Source organism: Camelus dromedarius, chromosome 16 (genome assembly GCF_036321535.1).
Source record: "Camelus dromedarius isolate mCamDro1 chromosome 16, mCamDro1.pat, whole genome shotgun sequence".
In the NCBI taxonomy this organism is placed as follows: domain Eukaryota; kingdom Metazoa; phylum Chordata; class Mammalia; order Artiodactyla; family Camelidae; genus Camelus; species Camelus dromedarius.
Genome location: NC_087451.1, coordinates 57,078,096 through 57,100,291, shown reverse-complemented (window position 1 = coordinate 57,100,291; position 22,196 = coordinate 57,078,096). Strand labels below are relative to the sequence as shown.

The 22,196-nt window shown below is 51.1% G+C and overlaps 2 protein-coding genes across 2 annotated transcripts in view; one reads left to right on the top strand and one right to left on the bottom strand.

Moving 5' to 3' along the window:
* Window positions 1-22,196, top strand: part of LOC135318451 (cartilage-associated protein-like) — a 117,982-nt gene that overhangs the window by 88,687 nt on the left and 7,099 nt on the right. The gene's annotated exons all lie outside the window — the stretch shown is intronic.
* FKBP10 (FKBP prolyl isomerase 10) lies at window positions 14,187-21,852 on the bottom strand. Its single transcript, XM_010986014.3, has 10 exons — window positions 21,481-21,852; window positions 18,960-19,105; window positions 18,485-18,674; window positions 18,226-18,371; window positions 17,665-17,854; window positions 17,344-17,489; window positions 16,585-16,777; window positions 16,029-16,171; window positions 15,638-15,801; window positions 14,187-15,274 (listed from the first exon to the last, which is right to left on the bottom strand). Exons 1-10 carry the CDS (start codon window positions 21,846-21,848, stop codon window positions 15,089-15,091), a joined length of 1,872 nt encoding a protein of 623 aa, XP_010984316.3. The 5' UTR covers window positions 21,849-21,852; the 3' UTR covers window positions 14,187-15,088.

Sequence of the window (22,196 nt, the reverse complement as noted above, 5' to 3'; positions counted from 1 at the left end):
ACACTTATTCTAGAAAATGTTGCTGTCAGTTATGGAGAGAGGGCCCTGTGGCAGCCAGGTTTCTGTTGCTTCACTGCTCCCAGGTCTACGGCTGATTGAACCAAGCAGGGACACAGGGTCTAAGCTGAACCCATCAGATTCTCTAGCTCAAGCACTTGAACTGGGACTGAGCCTAGCCAGGCTCTGTGTGGTTGCTTAGGACATTAGTCCATAAATTCAGGGCAGACATGGTCCTGTGGACAGTAGAGCAGAGAAAGCTGGTCTGCAGAGGAAGTCGTAAAGCAAATACACCAAGAGAAGCAGAAACCTGCCAAGGAAAGCTTGCTGACAGTTTCCAGCCCTGCTTGCATCCTCTTCCTGAGGCCCAACCTGCACCCCTTGTGTGGGCTCAGTAAGACCCCTTGTCCTCTCAGAGTAAATCTCCTTCAGCTAGCTTAGGCTGTTCTGTTACTGCAACCAAAAGAGTTTGGTTTAACTCAGTCAGAGGAAAAGCCAGATCCCGGGGTTCCAAGCCCTGCCACTAGCCCACATCTTTCTAGACTGTAGAAGACATCTAGGCCTGCCCTAGTGTCCCTTTCTCTGTCAGCACATCTTTCTTAAGACCCTGCCCACCAGCTTAGTCCCACGGGGTCCTCCTCACCAGTTCTTCATGCCCCCTGCTCCGGACACAGTCTTTTTTGCACAGTTGATGATTGAGAGAAGGTTGGGGCTCAGCAGTCCTGAAAGGGAGAAGGAACTGTACTGGTGAGAGCACAGGGGACAGTCCTGAAGACTGAGGCAGTCACTGGCTCTCCCCGCACAGGTGTGTGCCACCCAGAGGCCTGAGTACTTCCAGATGGGTCAAGGCCTTCCTCCTAGAGGCTCACTGGGGCATCCATAAAATGGCTGCTGGAGGTTGGGGGGTGGCCGGGGGTGGGGGCAGGAGGGACAGGAAGCCTGAGATTTGGGCTGGTTTACTTCATACTTCCTAGCCAGAGTAGATGGTGGTTCACCCCTAGGTTTGGAGGTTTCAAGGGAAAGCACAGAGACCAAGGTAAAATCATGCTTAAGGAGGGAGGCACTTCAGGTGAACAAAGGAGGAGATAAGGGACAGAGTCATGGACCCGTGGAGCCTCCTGGATCAGCTGAGTGGGGAGTTTGCCCTTGGCCTTTGGTTAGACTGTTAGCCAAAGACAGTACTGCTTGGTGGTTAGAGCTGAGCTTTCAGGGCCACCAGTTTGGCATTTGGCACTGGTTCTATGAGCCTCAGTTTTCTCATCTGTAAAGTGGGGATCATACTAGTCAGTATTGCATGGCAGTTTGGATGAAATGAGCTATGCATGTAAAGTGCTGAGTGCATAATCCACTCTTAATAAATGCTGGCTGCTGCTGCTCTACTGCTGCTGGCTGTGCAGAGCCTATCTAGAGCCTGGGGAACACCGTGGCAACTCCTATGGATGGGCAATTCAGGACACAAATCAAACCCTCTGCTCAGTAAAAGGATTCCCTGATTCCTTGAGCCACCCCACCAGGGGCCATTCCCAGGCTGTGCGTAGGAAGGGAAGTCCTGTGCATAGAGCCTGGTCACCTCTCTCACCTCTCCCACCCCGGGGCCCTGGCCAGACCTTGACAGTCCACGTGGCAAGGGTTTTCCGTGTGACTCTGGTAATCGTTGCACCAGTAGTGGCTGTTGATTTGGAAGATGCCGTAGTCAAAGCTGCCATATGTATTTTCATTTACCTTTGCTATGTTGAAGTCACTTTCCACGAAAGCCAGGCTCAGCCCTTAGAACAGGGAGAAGAGGGTTTTTAGAGGAGACTAAGCTGAGGGAGAAGGGAGATGCAGGAGGAAGGGAGACCAGGAACCAGAAGAAAGGAGCAAGGCCTTAGAGGCTAGATGGGGCTTGCAGGCTACAAACACCCATTAGCTTCTCCTCTCATCCTTCAGTCCATCCACCCACCCATCAGCACAACTGCCCATCAGTCCATCTGTCCATCCGTGCTTTCTGCCCTTAACAACCATCTTCTGTGTGCCAGAAACTGTGCAAAGCCCAGGGAGGGACATTGAGCTAGATCAAGTGCAGATGCTGCCTTCAATGCACCTGTAGGAGAAGAATGAAGCTATGTGCCTAAAAAAACAAAGCAAGGTGAAAGGAGAGAGTGCTGTGAGAGAGATGTGCACAAATTCTGGGCAGAAGGGAGATTTCTCTACCATGGAGTAGGATAAAGCCTTTACACTGGCTGTTTCCTCTGCCTGGAATACTCTTCCCCCAGATGTTTGGGGGACCAGGTCCTTTATCCATTCAGTACTGCTCAGTGTCACCTCCTCAGAGAGGCCTTCCTTGACTTCTCTTCTGTAACATTGTCACCTATCACTCCCCCTGCTTTACTCTTCTGCATACCATTTATCAGCACCAGGAAGTACTTCATATATTTGTATGTTTTGTTTTGTTTTGTTTTGTTTGCTGTCTCTTCCCCTAGAATGTGAACACTGTGAGGGAAGGGACTGTGTTGATATCTATACCCCCAGTGTCTAAAAGAGTTCCTTGGACATACTAAGTGCTCACTTAATAATCATTGAACGAATATGCAATGCTGGGAAAGGCTTCTTGGAGACGCTGTTTTTTGAACTTGACTTTGGAAAACAAGTGACAGAAAAAGACAGCTGGCCACGTAGGGCATGACCAGGAGAGGAGGTGCAGTGGGGGTTGGGGGGAGGGAATGGCACTCACAGTCACTCAGAGAGTGGCCCTCAAACCCATCCAAGTCCTCCTTGCGTGGCACTTTGGCCAAGTCACAGCGGCTGATGGGTCTGGCCTGATTTATGGCCACCAGGCAGCTGACCAAGGAGATGAGCAGCAGGCTGGGCATCCTCGATGGAGAGGAGGCACAGTGGAGGGCGTGCAATGGCAGACCGGCGGGTCCTAGGGTCTCCCAGACTGCCTGCTGGTTTGCTCCGAGGGCCTGAGGAATCTGGAGAGAGTAGCCAAATGTCCTCGCTCACTCACTGCTCCCCACCTGGCTGTTTCTAGTCTTTCCCCTCATTTATTATTTTGTAAATACTCTTTTATTGTGGAAAATCATAAACATTTACAAAAGGAGAAAGAATAGTGTCATGAACCTCCGTGTACCCATTGCCCAGCTTTAGGAGTTAAAAACCAAGGCCAATCTCCTTTCATCTGTAGGTCTCCACTTTCCTTTAGTTGTTCTCACCCTTGTGATGGGCACCCAGCTTGGGGCAGCATTTGGGTACAGGGCTGGGGAGTGAGGTGGGCAAAGGAGATGAATGAGAACTCTCCTTCACTAGTATTTGTTAGTTTGTATTTGCATATGTGATTTCAGAGGATGGGCTAAGACAATGGACACTGATCACTCCCAACTGCACACCCCATATGACACATGACTCTCCCTAAGGGGATGCCCTGCCTGGTGCAATTCGCTGGGAGCCGGTTGGTTATAGGTTCTATTCTTTTTTTTCCATTCAGAGGTGCATATCATAAAGCAATCAAGAATGACCTAGTTGTAGAAACAACCCTCACTTTCACTCTCTGTGTCAGTCAGACTAACTCATTTAAATTGTACGATTCGGTCATTTTCACAGAACTGTGCAACTAGCACCTCAGTCAATTTCAGAACATTTTCTGTGTGTGTGTGTGTGTGTGTGTGTGTGTGTGTGTGTACACCTTTCCCCTTAAACTATATCCTTAGGGTTCCTCCCCCCACCAGCTTCATGAGTCAGGACAAGATGCTGCCCTGATGCCCTGTTTCCTCAGGGATGTTTCATCCTGTTTTCTAAGACTCGCTCATAGCAGCCTGTGCTTGTGACCATTCTTTTGCTTCTCTTTCCCACCCTAGAGTTGCCAGATTGAGCAAATAAAATTACAGGATGCCCAGTTACATTAGAATTTCAGACAAACAACAAATACTTTTTTAGTATAAGCACGTCCCATGCAACCATATTCTGCCCTGACTCAGTAGGTTCCTTCAGAGATGGGTGTCACTGAGCCTCAGAAAGCAGGGAGCCCCATCCCTGCTCCTGAAGCCCCCTCTTGGGGTTCCCTTGGGGAGGACAGTGGTTCTGGCAGGTGCGCACCCACCTTCCCTCTCCAAGCTTACCTCTCTCCTATGCTTCTCTGACCCCAGGTCCCACCTCCTCTTCCTCAGGAGCTACCCTTTAGCACCCCTTGCTCACCACTCTCCAGTGTCTAAAAAAGTGGCAGGAGTTCTGGGCCACCGCCACCTTCTAGAACCCCAGTTCTGTGACATCATCACTCTTCTAGAAATATTCTGGTCTTAACCACGCAAATTGGCTCAGTTTTGAGGTCTGTCCTGCCTTCAGGCAGAAGTAGCAGATGGGCCTGGAGGGATTGGTGACACTGTGATGCAGACCACTGGGTGGGACAGGGTAGAGAGCGCTGGCTGCTCTGCCTGCCTCTCTCCTGCATTCTGGGAACAGGACTATCTATGAGGGAACTCCTTCCCCCATGGGGTTTTAGTGGGGCTGTCAGTTGCAGGGCCCTGCCATCCATGTGACAGGGTATGCCCAGGCCACAACCAGTATGTCTTGACTTGAAATTAAGCAGAGCAGCTCAGCTTCTTACAGGAAGCCTTGGGTGTAGGGCCAGAGGCCGACAGTTTGGAATCCTGTGCATACAGCCCATCTGAGAGACTAAGCCTCCTTGAAGAGCGAGCAGCGTCCAGACAGAATTCCAGTCCCAGGGTCCACTCTTTCTACAACCTAAACACGCTCTGGTCCTTACTGCAACCTTGCGATTCAATAAAGGTCCCTTCTTGTGTAAACATATTTGAGTTGGGTTTCTGTCACTTGAAATCAAAGAGACCTGCCTAATAGAGTCAGCACGGGGCTAACCATCCTTGGAGTGGTGACCTGACAACCTGCTAGCTCTCCATGCTAGTATCATAAGTCACCAAGGAAGTCTGGGAGATACTTCCAGCAACTGCAGCAAAGAGGAGGCAAGAGAAAGTTTTGTTACTGATCTTCACCCCATCCTTGGAAACATGTTGATAGGGTCTGACAGGAAGCAGGAAGAGCTTTCTAAGTGGGCAGAGCTGCCCTGTACTGTCCATTTCTGGACTTCCCTCCCCAGCAGGACAGCAACACATTACATCTGGGGATGTGAAGCCAGCAGGGCTTGGGTGGAGGCAGAACCCTGGGAAGAGGGCATTCTCGGGGTGCCACCTCATGAGGTACTGCTTGTGACCAGAAATCTACAGGTGCTTCAGCTGACCCAAATAACCTCGTCTGTGCAGAATTAGAGCCACAGGTGGAAGGAGAGGTTTCCACAGCCCAGGTCCACATGCTGGAACTTGGCCCAAGGGAGGATCTCCCTGCAGCCTGAAGACTTAGAGGGGATGATGGCAGCACTCAAAGGGGGACCAGAGGGACCCTCAACTCTCCACCCACCCAACTGTGACAGACATGAGCCCTGGATGGGTTCTTACCCAGTCAAGGAAACGGAAAGCCCAACCTGGGGCCCATTAATAAATTCTGGATGTCACAGCCTAGGGCAAGAGGACATGAAGGCCACAGATCATCTGTCTATATAAACATTACAAGTTATAAAAACTAACAAGCTGTCAACTGAAGGTTATGTTTGTAGTAGAAGGTTCTAAAGCCTTGTTGCCTCAAAAGCATTGCTGAACACTTTCTTCCGTAAAATCATATTCTGGCTCCTGAGAGAGGTCCCAGTGGGACTGGGAAGTGCCAACGCTTGCCGCTGGCCCTGAGAACTTGAGGAATAGAAGACTGCTTATGTCCCTGCTCAGCAAAGTGCAATGGAAGATCCTAGATTGTGCTGTGTAAATAAGATAAGAGGAATGCAAATGTGCCTTTGAAAAATTAAATATGGACCTTAGTGAATGAGTCTGGATTGTTAATAGGCTAGATAGAGGTCTAAAATCTAATGGTGGTCCAGTCCAAACACACCATTCGCATAACTCAGAAAGAAACACACCAGCCCTGTGAGAAATGAATCTTTCCACTGAGCTAAAAATCTGCCTGTTTCCACCTCTCTGCTCAATCTCAGGCCCCATGCATCATCCACACAGCACTGTACCCTCCTGCATGGGATGGCCAACTGCTGGCCATGGGAGCCAAACCAAAGTTTCTGACAAAGAACCAGGCTCATGTAATTGTGTGTATAGGTCAAGCATCTGACTACATCATTGTATGTTCCAGTGTGATCATGGCTGAGCGTCTACATGGGACTTACCTATTATTGTATTACTTTCCTTCAGTTTCTCTTTTATATGATAGTAGTGCTACCAAGTCCTAACTCATTCTGCTTGTGGCACGACAGGACTATAAATTGGGAGATGAGGTGTTGGGGCAAGGAATAAAGGCTTTATTTGGAAAGCCGGCAGACTGAGAGGGTGGCCCACTAATGTCTTGGAGAACCACCCTCCCCTAGTCAGAATACAGGCTCCTTTTACACACACACACACACACACACACACACACACACACAAAACAGGTGACAGGGTGTGGTTGGTTGCTGCAAAATTCTTGCTGTAGGAATTCTTTGTTCCTGCAGCTGTCCAGGTCATGGTGCTCCTGAAAAACCTCCAACAAAACAAAAGCTACCTTCTATTCTACAACTTCTTATCTTTATATAAGTGCAGAAGTGTTAGTATCTTAAAGGTCAGAGCCTTGAGAAAAGGCTCTCCTGTTTACCAGGCAGGCTAAAGGCAACATTGTTTTACAAAAGGCTCAGAGCCTGCAAGAATAAACCCAGAAAAATAGGCACCAAAGGAAAACCAAAGGAACAGACCCAACATAGAATCAGATCTGCTCTCCTCTATTACAGTATGGCATTATATTAATTTTTAAATTTACCCTCATTCTGAATAGATGAACTGCAGTATATTCATATGATGAAATACTACTCAGCAATAAAAATGGAATGAACTATTGGTACACAAAACAACATGGATAAATTTCAAAATAATTATGCTGAGTGGAAGAAGCCAGAGCAGAAAAAAAGAAGTATACATTTACAGAAATCTCTAGAAAATGTGGGCTAACCTACAATGACTGGAAGCTGCTCAGTAGTTGCTTGGGGTGAGGAATTAGAAAGGAGCACAAGGAAATTCTGGGGGGTGATGTAAATGTTCACTATCTTGGCTGTGATGATAGTTTCTTGGGTATATAACATATTAAAAACTACCAAATTGTACACTATAAATGTATCATTTATAGTATATCAATACCTCAGTGAAGTGTTTAAAGATTTTTAAATTACTATCATTACACAAAATATATTTTACAAAAAGGGAGTTATGGGTCTGTCATGGTTGAGAACCCCAACATCAGGAAAATTCAGAAGCGGAGAATTGTTTCTCATACATGCCTGTTCTCAGGTCAACTCACTGTGCGATTTATCCAGTGGCCGCTAGAGGCCAGCAGCGGCCAGCAGCGGCCCATGTACAGGAAGTTGGGGCTGGGGTGGGCAACAACACTTGAAATAATTCCCTCCTCAATGCTCGCTAGCCCGGGAAGTGGGCATTAATCACCCCAAGTTGCACGTAGTAGAGCTGGGATTTGTGTTGTGATCTCTTTGGCTCCTGATTCCACCTTATTGGTCCAAGAGACCTTCCTGCGCTACCTCATGTCCTGTCTCCAGTGGGTGGGCAGCCACACCACACACACATCCACAGGCTCAGGGTGCCCTCTGTGTTGGCCTTGCACCTGACCTGAAACAAGGCAGGGTTCCGTTGAAGCACTGAAAAGGTCATTTTTATAAGGGAGAGGGAAAGGAGAGAAGGTTTAATTAGGGGTGGGGAGGTGATGGTGGAGCACATGTGAGCTGCTGCAGTGGAGGTCTCCCCGCCAAAAAAAACTATCACTAATGTCTACTGAGCCCTCCCAGTGCATGAGGCATGATGTGGCGTGTGCAGTGAATCGTTTCATCATCAGAGCACTCTTGGAAATTATCTGCAGAGATGTTAAGTAACTCACCCAAGGTCACAGAGCTCGTAGGAGACAGAGCAAGGATTTGAATCCAGATGTGACACCGACGTGGTGGGTGTGGCTGCCATTCTGTACTGCTCACTTTCACGGACCTGTCTTTCTTGCTCTTCGGAGCTGAGGCATTACTGAGTTCACGTGTTAAATTGGTTGGTGTTGGTAGCAGGTGGTGGGTATTTTAGTTTAACCTTCTGGAGATAAAGCTTCTGATACTTCAAGAGAATTTTAAGCCCCTGCAATGGCCCAGGAGGGAAGTCCTCTCTCTTGATTTATTGAGATTTATTGAGCATTTACAATGTGGGTGGTTCAATGCTAAGTTTGATACTTCCTTAGTGATGTTATTGGAAGAGCAGCTGGGCAGAGGCCAGCAACAAGGAGTCGAGGGGCAGGTGACATAAGGATCCAGTGACGTTGTTCATTTGTGCCCATGAGAGTGTGTCAAAGGCAGTAGGACCCCACCTAAACTGGAATCCTGAGTAGGTAACCAGACCAGGATGTAGGCTCAGGGAACTCACCAGCAGGCTCCAGGCATCTGGAAAGGCCAAACCATCCTGGTGAACAGATAACTCATGCACGTGGTTGGTGGGTGATAAAGTCTTCCAGCAGTTTCTTTCGTGGACATCTATTCTCTTGGGTTTGGACCTGCCCACCTGGGATCATGCAGCTTGATTCTCCAAGCAAGCTGCCTCGGAGAGGTGGCCTCTTTCGTTCCAGGTTCTGCAGGGCCCAACAGCTCTGGGCTTCTGCCCATCCTGCTGCTTTTATGATCTTATGGGTGGATGGTAGGGGAGACATAGGCACTAAATAAAGGTTCCAGGGCTGCACAGGTGAGGACAAAGCAGAAGGAGGCCAGACTCAGGCCGCTGCAGACCCATTGGGCCTGCCTGCTTCATTTCATAGGTACGGAAACTGAGGGCTGGCGAGGGGAAAGGACTCAATCAAGGCCACACACGGGGTGCACAAATGGCCGAGCTGGGGGCAGGACTCCCACCGCAGTCCCCGTCCCCATCCTCCCCAGCCTTATTTCGTATTAGCTCCTTGCTGCTGGGTAGTTCCTTGTACTTCGTCCATTGCTCTTCACTCTTCTTTCTTAAAACAATAATTCTTTAATATCATTACATATTCAGTCGATCAGTGTTCAAATTTCCAGATGTTTTTATGTCAAAAGGCATTTCTTAACAGTTGGAGTAAATCAAGACCCAGATAAGATGCGCTCGGTTGTGATGGGCTGACGTCTCTTCAATCTCTTTTTAATCCACAGGTTTCTCTTTCATCTTTCTCTGTTTCCTTGCAATTTATTATTGAAGAAGGCAGATCATACATCCTATTGATTGTCCACGGTCTGGGCTTTGATGCTTACAAACCCATGAGGTAGTTTTCTGTCTTTTGTAATTCCTGTAAATTGCCATTTGAGTCTAGAAGCTTGATTAGATTAAAATCATAATAGGTGTTGTATCCTTCCGTCTAAGGGACATGTCTAGTTGGCTTCCTTCTTGTGAAATTAGCAGCAGTTGCTGCCCAGTGCCTGGACTCAGTCATTCCCAGGGCGGGGAGGGGGGGGCGGTGAAACATGGTGATAATTCTATCTTTCCTTCTTCATTTATTAGCTGGATTTTTCCTGTAAAGAGAAACTTCTCCTCATCTACTGTCGGTTACCCGGGGTATTATCTCATGAATTCTGTGAGGATTCAGGGTAGGGACATGTGATTATCTCCATTTCTGTATGAGCACACTGCACTGGAGAACTGTCCAGCTGAGCCCCAGTCAACCCACGGAATCATAATAAATAATTAGATGGGTTGTTTTAAGGCCCTAAATCAGGCCCATGGATGGCAAACCCAGGCCTAAGGGCTCCTTGGCCCTTATCTCCCTCCGTAGGTGGAAAGACCCACCCAGAATCTTAAGCATCATCCAGCTTAGCCTCGTCCTGTTCCAACGGGGAAGCTGAGGGCCAGAGAGGAGTAGTGACTCATGCAGACTTGCACACGTGACCAAGGTCATGGGCATATGCTTAAAGGAAACCCCTGAAATTCCCTGGGACGAGTTCCAGGGCCTCAGGCAGCTGTGTCTGCCGTTCTCACTGTATAGCCGTGCTTGTACCCGCTGTACTAGCTCCGTCCCCCCACCATGTCTAACTGTTGTGTTCTCAGTGCCCAAAATAGATGCTTGACGAATGTCAACTGATGAATGTATGCATGAAGGTGCCACGGTTTTTATGTCTCAGGAACTCCTCATGGACCTGTCCCCTGGAGAACGTACCGTAGGCATCGGTCCCGCTGCAGATGTCCAGAGAGCGGCCAGCCCTTCAGGCACAGGGCAGGTGCCAAGGGTAAGAGGATGAGTGGGAAGAGAGAAGCAGTAGGGCTCACTCTCAGAAATTGATGGGAGCAGTGGGCTGTTCTCCACTCTGGCAAGAGGCAAGCCCTGCCGCACATGATCCTGCAGGCAGCTGGGATGGGGCACACCAGCACGCACCAGGGTCCAGCCACAGAGATGGGGTGGGGGCAGAACTCCAGTCTGCAGGAGGACCAGGGCTGGACCCTCATCTTTATACTGGACAGGTGACCAATGCAGGAACTCAGGCCAAGGATCAAGTCAGAAGCCCTGTTAGTGTTAGTTAGGGTTAAGTTGGGTTGAGAAGAATGGAAGACCTTAAATATCATTGTCTCAGACAGGGTAGAAGCTCATGTTAAGAAACCCCAAAGAAAGGAGTCAGTCCACCACCAACAGCCTGCTCCACAGTGTAAAGGAAATAACAGAGATGACTCAGGCTCCCCTGTCTTATTGCTCTTCTATTTTCAGTCATGACTTTGATCCCTGGTACAAAATGGCTGCTGGAACTCAGCCTTTCCATGCCATATTCCAGGTAGCAAGAACAAGTAGGGGAAGAAGAAGAGCATGCTCCTTTTTCAGGGCAATTCCCAGAATTGTGCAGAATACATCACTTACATTCAATTGGCCAGAACTGAGTCACATAATTAGACCAAGCTGCAAATGACAATGGGAAATACAATCTTCGTTTCATACATCCAGGGGTCCAGCTAAAAATCAGAGTCTGTCAGTGAAGATCAGAAGACGTGTGTCCAGTGACTCAAATTATGATACAAGACAGAAGTCAGCAGGGGACTCACAGCTTAGGCCCAGGTGCTGGGCTGTAGCTGTTTCCGTCCCTGCTGCCCTAGGTCCCAGGGCTTGGGCAGGATGGCATGTGAGTCCCGTTGTGGGGAGGGAGGAGGTGTAGATAGGGCCTGGCTGTCCGTGAATACCTGCTGCTGCAGTAACAGTGGGCCCTTCCTAGCTCAGCATAGCATCAGCCCCGGACGAGGTGTTGGCCTGTTGTCGAGGACAGGCACAGACTCAAAGGCCAACAACTTCTCAGTGCTGTAAAAAGCGTCTTCAAGATTATGAGTCGGGGGCCACGACTGCCTTTTCCCAGAAGACAGTGATGTGGCTGAGGACAGCTGCCTTTTTTTCTTTACTTAAAAAAATAAAATTAAAAAAATTTACTGTAAAGTAACGTGCACGTAGAAAAGTTCACAAATCATAAACGTATAGCTCGATGATTTTTAAACACAAAAAAACCACACCCAAGTCCCCAGCACCCAGGCCAGGAAGGAGGACATCATCACAACCGCAAAAGGCCCCGTGTGTCCCCTTCCAGCTGCTACCCACCGGCCCTCCTCCCAACTCCACCCTTTCCACCCTACACCCTCCAATGTCCACGCCCACTCCCAGCATTAAAAAATCTTCCTAGGTGATCCCACAGTTAATGTTGAGAATCACTGCTTTTATAACAACGGTTATCTAACTTTGCTGCACGGATCCACCGTGATAGAAGAGGGAAAAGGAGAGACAGCTAGAAGGCAGTGTGGTACAGTGGAGAAAATTAGGGGCCAGACAAGCCTGCCAGTCATTGGCTGTGTGGCCTTGACTGAGTCCCTTCACCTTTCTGAGCCTCACCTGTGAACTGGGAATATCATCACATGCCTGGCAGAGTTGAGGTAGAGAGATAGAGGGTGTAAGCCCTGGCACATGTAGGGTCAATAAATGGCAGCTACAACTGTCACTTTTATTGAAGGGGAGCAGCCCCGGGAAGACTGGAAAGCCCTTCTTTCTTCATGCAGATGGGACCCAACCTGAGGATGGTGAGCACAGGCTATGTTGATAGAGGCTCAACAGACTGTGCTGATGAGAGACCAGGGTTTTTCTAAGGAGCACAGGAAAATTCCACGGGCAGCAGAGATTCCAAGCCAAGGCCAATGAGAGGTGGCTGCCGGCTGGCACAGCTTCAGCAGCACCGGGGACCAGCAACTGGGGATGAACTTGGGCAAGCCCAGTTTTGGCAAAGCCAATCCTTCTCCTGCAGCCAGAAGAGCAAGATGCTGGCTACAGACTCTGACTCTGAGAGCTGCTTATAGGGAACGAAGTGCCTACTTTGTGCCAGAGGCTGCACATTCATGCCTTTAATCCCGTAAGGTGGGCAAACTCATCCCATTTAACCCTTGAGGAGCCTGAGGCTTAGAGGCAGCAGCATATGCCTGACTCAGAGAGCCCTGGTGTCACCAAGAGGCTGGGACCTGCCTCCCCACTGGTCTGCAGTGCCAGCACCCCTCCAGGTGTGCTGTGTACACAAGTGACCTGCAGACACCTTATTTGATTAGATGCTCATTCCTGTATTTTTTCCCTAAATGAAAAGTGTGTGACTTCTTAAGCTGATGACTTTCTTTTCTGGTACAACTGTTACAAGATAGACTGTTCACTTTAGAACACACAGAAAATGCAGACAGTCAAAAGAAGAGTATCAATATCTCTCCTAGCCCCATCCTGCAGAGAGGAGCACCTCGGTGTTTTGGCACCTGTTGTTTGTGTATGTGAGTGTGTGTGCATGTGTGTGTGGGGGTAAGACATTTACCAAAAAGGACTCATATAGTACACTCTGTTAGATAATGTGTGGGGGTAAGACATTTACCAAAAAGGACTCATATAGTACACTCTGTTAGATAATCTGTTTTTCTTTTTTGACTGTTTGTTGCTTTTTTAAATTTCTAACTTTTCTTACAAAAATTTGGATGGTTACCAATAGTCTTATTTTGGTTTTGTTTTTAATGCTTTTTTTGTCAGTATTTTTCTTTTGATTTAAAGTCTCAAACAGCAGGCACTAAACAGCAGCCCCTCGCTGCTGGCTAAGGTCAGTCCCCAAGGTGCTACTCAGGGCTCAGCGACAGGACAGGGCACCATGGCCCTGGGTCAGAGGTAGATAATCTGCTTTTCTTCACTTAACAATAGTTGACCCTTGAACAAAACAGGTTTGAACTGTGCAAGTCCATATATATACAATTTTTTTTTTCAGTGTAAGGCAGGTTCCATATTCACAGATATGGAGGGTGACTATTGGGACTTAAGCATCTGGGGATTTTGGTATCTGCGGCGGGTCCTGGAACCAATTCTCTGTGGCTACCAAGGGATGACTGTATATAGTGGCTGTATTTCTGTCATTGAGAAATCTTCTACAGCAGTGGCTCTGAGTTAGAACTCTCCAGGAAAGCTTAACAAATATTTGTGTCTGGGTTCCACTCCCAGGCAGGCTTAATTGGCTTGGGATGGGGTTAGTCTATGGGACTTTAAAGACTCCCCAGGTGGTTCCGATGTGTAGCCAAGCTGGACAGCCCCTGTACCACGGCATCGTTTTCCCATAGTGGCCTTGCATTCTCTTTGCTGAAGGGATAGACTGTAATTTGACCAATCCCCTATTCTTGGACACTCAGTTTGGTTCCAATTTTCACCCTTATAAATCAGGAGTTAGCAATTTTTTTTTCTGTAAAGGGCCAAATAATGTTTGTTTTAGCCTTAATGGACTATAAGGTCTCTATTTAACCCTGCCACTGTAGCACAAAAGCAATCACAGACAGTACATACATGAATGAGCATGGCTGTTTTCCAATAAAACTTTATTTACAAAAACAGATGGGGCCAAACTTAGCCAGTGTGCTACAAGCAGCGCTGTAGTGAGTCTCCCTGAAGCTCAACCTTCTCCTCTGAAATGATCATTTTCTTGGCACAGTGACTTTCATATAAAACATATAGAAATGTTAATTGTATTTGTCATGCTGTGCATTACATCTTTAGTACTTACTTGTCTTGTAATTGGAAGTTTGTACCTTTTCACCACCTTCATCCAACTGACTGGGTCAGTTAGGAGGAGGTCAGGGTCATGTCTCTGCACCTCCCCCACAGGCCCTGTCCTCTGTGGACGCCCCTTCCCCACCCTCCCTCCATGGTGATGCCCCAGGGGGCCTCAGGGAGGCAGGAGGCCGAGACCCAGGGACACAGGGTCGGAAGCTGACCAGCCACGGAGACAGCCTGCTTGGTTCCCTGTCTCCCTGATGTTTGGGTCTAAGGGCCACCCCACACAGAAAGACCATGTCCTGAAGGCTTTAGTTTAGTCTTTTATTTGGCACAAAGGAGAAAGGGGTCTGATGCCAGTTTAATCTTTTTGAGTGTGCAGAGCTCTGCCCACCCCCTCTCACCCTCAGCCCCCAATGAGCCCCTCTTCTCTTTGTCCCTTGGGGGGAAGGAACAGGTGGAGGAGGAATGTGACAGGTGAAGGGACCAGGACAGGTGAGGTAGGGCTGCCCTCCTGAAACCACCCCCTTCCCTAGGAACCAGTCAGAGCCAAGGGAGGAGAGCGTGCTCCTGGAGAGCTGGCAGAGGACTGGGGGCTGGAGGCAGGGGGTGGGTGGAGATGGTTGGGGAAAGTACAGACAAAGGGGGAGTTTGGGGGAGTTTGGGGAAATTAAGAAATGATGAGCTTGGCCCTGCTCAGTGTCTGCTGCCATGGAGTGAAGGTCTGGGTGAGGGGCCGGTGATGATCCCAGCCAACCCGCAGACGCCACGCATCCCCAGACTGACCTTATAATTGCAAAACTTTTAAGGAAGGGGTTTGGGGTTGAAAGAGAAAAATCAAATGGAGGTCTGTGCTGTGATTTTACTCTCAGGCAGTGGGAAGACCAGAGCTGTTCCCTCTGGCCACTTTTTAGAGGCTTCCAGACCTCATCCCAGCAGGGGAGAGGGTGACTGTCCCCACAGACATGCGCCTTTGCCTTGGGGTCCAGGCCTCTGGCCTTCAGAGCTCCTCATGGACCCGCTCCCCATCTTCATCCGACTTCAGCTTGAGCTCCTCCCCCGTGATCTTGCCGTCCTGGTTGCGGTCCTGATTCTGGAACATGTCTCCTATGGTTTTCTCAGGGTCCTGGCCAGGCAGGAGACGTCCTTTGCCTTCACTGACTTGAGCCTTGATGAAGGTGGAGAACTGCCAGAGAACCAAGGAAGGGGAGACTGAGCAAGCACCTGGGCTGAGCGGCTGCAGGTGGCCTTGGCAGGGGCTCCCGGGCGGAGGCCAGCCAGAAAGGACTAAGGAGAAGAGCTGGCACTGAGTCCTGAGTGGGGCCAGGGCAGAAGGCATGCATGGGCGACAGGCAGACGTAGGGGGAACAGGCTGCATGTACCAGAGGACAAGGGACTTAAGGTGCAGTGACCTGCAGAGGGCAGGAACATGGGTGCAGGCAGGATGGTGGACATGCACTGTGTTCTTGCTAGACGCCACCATGCAAGGTGGCTCCCATTGTGTGACAGTGTGGGAAGGGTTATTAGAAGGACTGAACTCCTCACTCACCTCCTCCAGGGGGACCTCGCCATCCTTGTTGAGGTCCAAGTCTTCAAACAAGTTGGCAGGAGGGTCCTCGTGCCACACAAACAGGTAGCCTGTGGGCAGCCCATCCTCTCGGGACACCAACTCCACCTCAAACAGCAGCACCGCACTGCCAGGGACCCCCCGGGCTGGAGGGAGGATGAGGAGGAGAGAAGGGAAGGGTTTGGGTCTGGCTCTGCAGTCTGCCCAGGGTGCTCCCCCACCCATAGGCTTCAATTTCCCCACCTTGGGGACTAGAGAGTGGGGCATGGGATGTTTACAGAACCATATGGAAGGCCTGCTTCACTCTTCCCACCAGCCATCCAGGCCCCAAGTGGGCAGGGACAAAGCCATCAGATCAGTCTCTGCCCCTCACCTCCGCTCTCTCCGTGTGCCAGGTGTGGGGGGACCACGATTTGCCGCCTCTCCCCAACACACATGTCCTGCAGGCCAATGTCCAGGCCTTGGATCACCTTGTTGGCCCCCAGAGTCGCCTCCTGAGGGGCCCCATAGTCATGGCTGGGGGAAGAGCAGATCCCCAGGTCAGTGCCCAGCCTCGTCCCCTGCCCATTCACCTCCCACCGTCCTGGGCATGCCCTGTTCCCGAGTCTCTCCTGGTGCTGCCCCAGGGCAGGGTGCAGGGACCCAGCGACTCAGAGATAGGGTCCCCTTCTCTTGCCACTGCCCTGACGTGTGGCCTGGGGGCTCACATCTCTCCCTGCTCCAGTTCTGTCCAGAGAGTGCAACTCGCAGCTCCCCCTACTGCTTACTTCACCCTCCCTCTGCTCACAGAGTTGGGAATTTTAACTCCTTATGCTCCCCCAACTCGCTTAGATGGGAACTTATGGAGGAAGTAAGAGTTGGGGGTCTGTTAGGACTCCTTACACCCGGGCCCACCCACCTGCCCAGCCCTGGCCCTGCCCTGGACCCACGAGGAGAAGAGCCTGGTGCCATCCAGCAGAGAGCAGTTATAGTGGTAGCGAACAAAGTCCCCAGGCTTGGCCGTCTCGTTGCAAGTCTCGGCGGGCCGGGACAGTGTCTTGATTTCCACTGGATCCGCAGGGTTGTGGAAGTCGATGACGTGGACATCAAAGATCAGCACAGCGGAGCCAGGGATCTTGTCTCCTGGGGCCAAAGTGGGGGCGTGAATCAGCTCGGCACTAGGAGGAGCTGCTCAGGCCTCCGTGGAGGCTCCTGACCTTCCCTGCCAGGGGGTTTAAATGAGGATGGGATGGGATGTTTGTCTACCTAGTTCTCTCTTCTAATATACTCTGGGTGGTGGGGAGACAGTGGAGGGGAGGGACGGCATGCCAGTTAGAAAGCCCTTTACATACACCTTGGAACATCCCAATAATTTACCCTGTTGAGCTATGTGATTAGTCCCATTTTACAAGTGAGCACACTGAGGCTTCCAGCAAAGCTAGGTCTCAAGTCCAGGTGTCTTTGCCTCTAGGGCTAAGCTGTTTCTGGTCTCCCATAACTGCTGTCCCTCCCCAAACTCACAGGTCAACTGCCCTTCTCCAGTGTGGAAGGGGGAAGTGGGAGACTGCCCTGGAGAAAAGGTTGGAGTGCTTGTGGCAGAAGCTGGGTTGGGGGCCAGTTTTTGTGATGAGAGGGGCAGAGCAGTGGCTGGAATCCTCCCCGTCAGGAGGAGCTGAGGTGCTGGCTTTGGGATTGGGGAACAAGCCTACCAGTCCCGTTCTCCCCGTAGGCGAGGTGGGGGGGGATGGTGATCCTCCGGCGCTCCCCCATGCACGAGCCCTGTAGCCCCTGGTCCATCCCGGGGATGATGTAACCCTGCCCCACATAGGTATTGTAGGTGTGGTTGCGGGAGTAGCTGCAATACAAGGTGGGGGGGCCAGCAAGGGAGTCACAGGGGCCCCGCCCTTCACAGCAGTTCAGAGCCACCCCCAGCTGCTGCCTGGGGCACCCTCACACCTGGTTCTTTCCTCTTGCCTCAGCTTCTCTCCTGTCCTCCCAACCCCCACCGTCCTCCTCAGAATCCCCCTGACCTGGAATCAAAGAGGGTGCCATCCATCAGGGAGCCGTTGTAGTGGTAACGCATGAAGTCCCCGGCTACGGCTCTCCGGACGCAGCCAGGCGGCAGCTCCAGCGTCTCCAGCTGGATGGTGTCCTTTGGGTTGTGGACATCAATCAGTAGGACATGGAAGACCAGGGAGGCCTGCGAGGGGATCACAGTCCCTGGGGAAGGGATAGGCTTGAACCATCCAAGTGTAGAGCAAAACCGGGCTTCTTCCCAACTCAGGAAGGTCTATGTGAGCGCCATGCAAAAAGGTGCTAACCCTGCTTTCCTGAGTCCTTTCCCACCCATCAGCAGCCCTGGTTCTTCCCCTGTGAGGCTGGAGCTAAGGCTTCCCCAGGACCACCACTTGCCCATACTGGGCTTTGTGTGAATCAGAATGAAGCACCGCTGCTTAATGAGATGATCACCAAGTACTAGGTTTCATGCCTATTTGCCTCCTGGGCTAGATGTCCTTGTACAGTACACAGCCTGAGCAACTGTATATGGCAGCCTGCTTCTAGAGAATCCCTAAACTCCTGGCCGCCCTCACCATAGCCTTTCTCGCCATAGGCCAGGAATGGAGGGATGATGATCTTCCTTCTCTCTCCTGGACACATGCCCAGCAGCCCCTGGTCCATGCCCTTAATCAGCCATCCAGAGCCCACGTAGGTGTCATAAGTGCCGCCCTTACTGTAGCTGCAAAGAATGAGGTAGAGGTGAGGCTGCTGTTGGTGGGAGACAGGATGGCCCCTGGACTGCCCCCTGCATGCCACAGTCCCCAGCGCCCCAGGGCTCCCTCCAACCCTTACCTGTTGTCAAAGGCTGTGCCATCCAGCAGCGTGCCGTTGTAGTGGTAGCGGACAAAGTCACTGTCCTGGACCATGCGGGGGCAGTGGGGTGGGCGCAGCAAGGTGCTCACCTGCACGGTGTCCGCCTTGTTCCACACATCCAGCAGGACCACGTCAAAGTAGAGGGTGGCGTCCGGGGGAATGAGCCCCGCTGTGCAGCCCCCAGATTTGGTCTGAGCATCCTGCTAGGCCATCCGTCCCCCACCTCTAGCTCCCCTTCTCCCACAGGAGTCAAGCTAGGATCCCACCTAGGGTCCTGTTATTTCCCTTGCTCCTGCCCCAGGGGCTGAGAGACCAAAACTCAGGTCGCAGACCTGCCGCTATTCATACTTGGAAAGTCACTCTCCCTCTCTGAGCTTCATTTTCCAGCCCTAGGGTCCTTGCTCCTGCCCCCTGGCCTCCTGCATCCCCCTGCCCGGGCCCCAGCCCTTCTCACCCACGCCGATGCTGCCATAGCCCAGGTGCGGAGGCACAACAAGGCGTCGCCGCTCGTTGACACACATGCCCATGAGGCCTCGGTCCATGCCAGTGATGAGGCGCCCCACGCCCACCACGATAGCCACCAAGGTGTGGCGATCATAGCTGGAGAGGGAGGGAACAGATGGGATACAGTGGCCTCTGGCCATGGTTGCATACATCCACAGGTGCTCACACACACAGTCTCCCTCCCTATAGGTAGGTGAAGATCCACAGGCTCCTCATCCCCTCTTCAAGCCTCCCTCCTTGGTGAACCACAAGCCTCGCCTTAATAGGATGGGCTGCTACAAAAGGAAGTCCTGGAGGAGGGGTGGGCAAGGGAGCAGATGGGCATGGGAGCAGTCTGCTGCTGCTGTCTGCTGACTGCAAAGGGGTGGTATGTGCAGCCACAGGGGAAGAGGAACAGTGATTGAGCATGCAAACGATAAGCCAATGAAATGCTTGATGTTCTGCATTTATTATCTTATTTAGTTCTCTCCCTTGTGAGGTGAGCATTATTGATTTCACTTATCTTATGAGAAAAATTGAGGCTAGGGAAGCCAAGTGACTTGCCCAAAGTCACACAACTAATGTGTGATCTGTTGAACTTCAAAGCCCATGGATGGGCCGCTGTACCATCAATTCACCAAGGAAACGAAGGGGAAGCAGAGGAGGCTGGGGATAGGTTTTCAGGTTAAAAAAAAAAAACACCTCTCATTGCATTCTTTTATATCTAGCTCTCCAGTTTTCCCAGCATCACTTTTCTTTTTTATTTTGCTTTTTCTTGGTGGGGGGGGGGGTAGATAATTAGGTTATTTATTTTAATGGAGGTACTGGGGATTGAACCCAGGACCTCATGCATCCTCCTGCATGCTAAGCAGGTACTCTACTACTGAGCTATACCCTCCCCGCTGATTTTCAATTTTGAAAAGGCCTGTTCTAAAATTGCCATGGCTTTTATCTGTTTTTAGTTGCAGTTTTCAGAAGTTAGCGAAAGATGGGAGACTGTTATTTTGATGGAAGGGGCTGTGGGTTGTGAACGTTTTCCAAGCTCAGCACTTCGAGAACTGGGCCCAGCCCCGATCCAAGAGTCCCCAACAGGGAGACCATCCCCCCAACTCCCTCCCCCTCCCCCCCTTGGTGGCCTCGGGCTCAGTGTGGTACTCCTGGCTACTGCCTGTACTTCATTTTACCCATTGATCTGGTTGTCTGTCTGATCTGGTTCCTTCACAGTGCCGTTGTGGGAACCCGACCATGGCACAAAGTTTCTACCAGTTAAACGCTACCAGGGTTCTCCTGAGTCAAGACTACCAGGCACTGGGTGAAGTTCACTTTCATTCATCATCTTGTTTGGGTCCTCCCATCAGCCTTGGGAATTAGGAACTCAGTCTTTCAGATTTGTTTTTAACCACCTTTTATTCAGATGAGGAAAGTAAAGCTTCAAGAGGTAAAATTCCTTGTCCATGATCACAGCCTGGGTTTGAACCCAGGGTCTTGGTCTCAGGAGTTCGTGTTCTTATCGAATATACTGCCTGCCTCCAGATCCACGGTCACTAATTTCTGTAGGCTGAGCTGTGTGTTTTGGGGAAGGGTCTAGGAGGAACGACTTCTTGGGGTATAGTGTGGAGGTTTGTGTGTACGACCGGGACCCTGAGTTCAACTGAAGCTAGTGTGCAGCCCTGTCCTGCCTCATCCAAGAAAATAGACTTGCCAGAGAAGACTGACGGCCTAGATCAGACCAGAAGCTGGTCTCTCAAATCCCGAGGCTGGCAAGATGGGCAGCAGCACAGGCCTGGTAGAGCCAAGATGGAGGGAGGTGGGGGTGCGGGGGCACCCGGAGAGGGAGGCATGAAAACTCTCTGAGGAGCCCAGGGTGGCATGTGTGACCGTGTGACATGTAGACATACAGGATCCCTGCACCAGGCTATGCCCTGCACTCCCAGAACCCTCCTGCTGTCTTATCCTGCCCACCTGCTTTACCCCACCCACTGCTCAAAACTCCCACCCCCTCCAAAAAAAGTTCTATTTACTCCCTCTTCTCTAAAGGCAAAGGCACTGAAACCTGGGGCTGGAGCCAGAAAGGGAGTCAGGCTGGATGGAAAGGCGGAAAGTCTTGAGACCACTGTCAAATTCACACACAGCAGCCCTTCCCTCCACTATGAACCGGAAACCACCCCCCCTTCATAAAGCACTGCTAAGTAAATAGATCAGTGCATCTTTATTATCAAGCACGTTGGGGGACATAGGAAGCTTGTGAGAAAGAAATCAGGGTCATTTGAGAGACGAAGGTTTGTGACTGAGGGCAGGCATGTCTTTAGGGAGATGGCTGTCTAGGAGTCCCCCCTCCCAGCCTGCAGTGTTTGGGGTTAGGGGATTACAGTTTGAGTATCAGGATGCAGACACAGCTTGAAAGCGGCAACAAGGGAGCTCCATGACTAAGAGAGCCTGGCCACGGGCTCAGGGAAGGAAAAGGGTGAGTCTGGGGGCACCCAACCCATTACCTCGAGTCAAACTTCTTGCCATCCTCGAAAGTGCCGTTGTAGTGGTAGCGGACAAAATCCCCCATCTGCACCTCCCGGGGACAGGCCCTGGGGATGTGGTACCTCTCTATAACCACATCTTCCAGGGGGGCCCCGGCCGGGCTGGCGCGGCCCAGCCCCCTCCCCACGGCCTGCACCAGCAGCAGCAGCAGCGGCGGCGGCGGCAGTAGGGGGAGGCGGAGGAGGGTGTGGCTGGGGGGCCCTGCGCGGAGCATCGTGCCTGGAGCTGGGAAGGCCGGCAGTGAGGGTGAAGCAAGAGAGTCGCTGCCACCAGACTCCTTTTCCCCCTCCTCCTCCCAGAGCTGGCTCCCCCTCTTCCTGTCCTCCATCCCCTACCCCCGCCCTGGCTGGTCCACGTGGAATGGGGGTTGGGGAGACTGAGCTGGCGGGGCGGGGGAGGGGGAGTGGAATAGCAGGACGAGGCCAGGCTGATAGTGTTCAGAGTCGGAGGAAAGAACCACAAAGAACTCCAGGTTTACCCCCACCCTCACCCTGAGGGGTCTGAGAGACCTGGGGCCTGGAAGGGGAGGGAAGTTCGAAAAAGTTGAGAAAAGTTCCAGAAAAGTTGAGAAGTCAGAGCTGACTTTAGGGACAAAAAAAATTCAGAGCCTTTTTGTTTTTCTGGAGCTCCCGGGTCCTAAAGCCGAGCTAAGGCATCTCTTCTTTGGCTGGCTTCC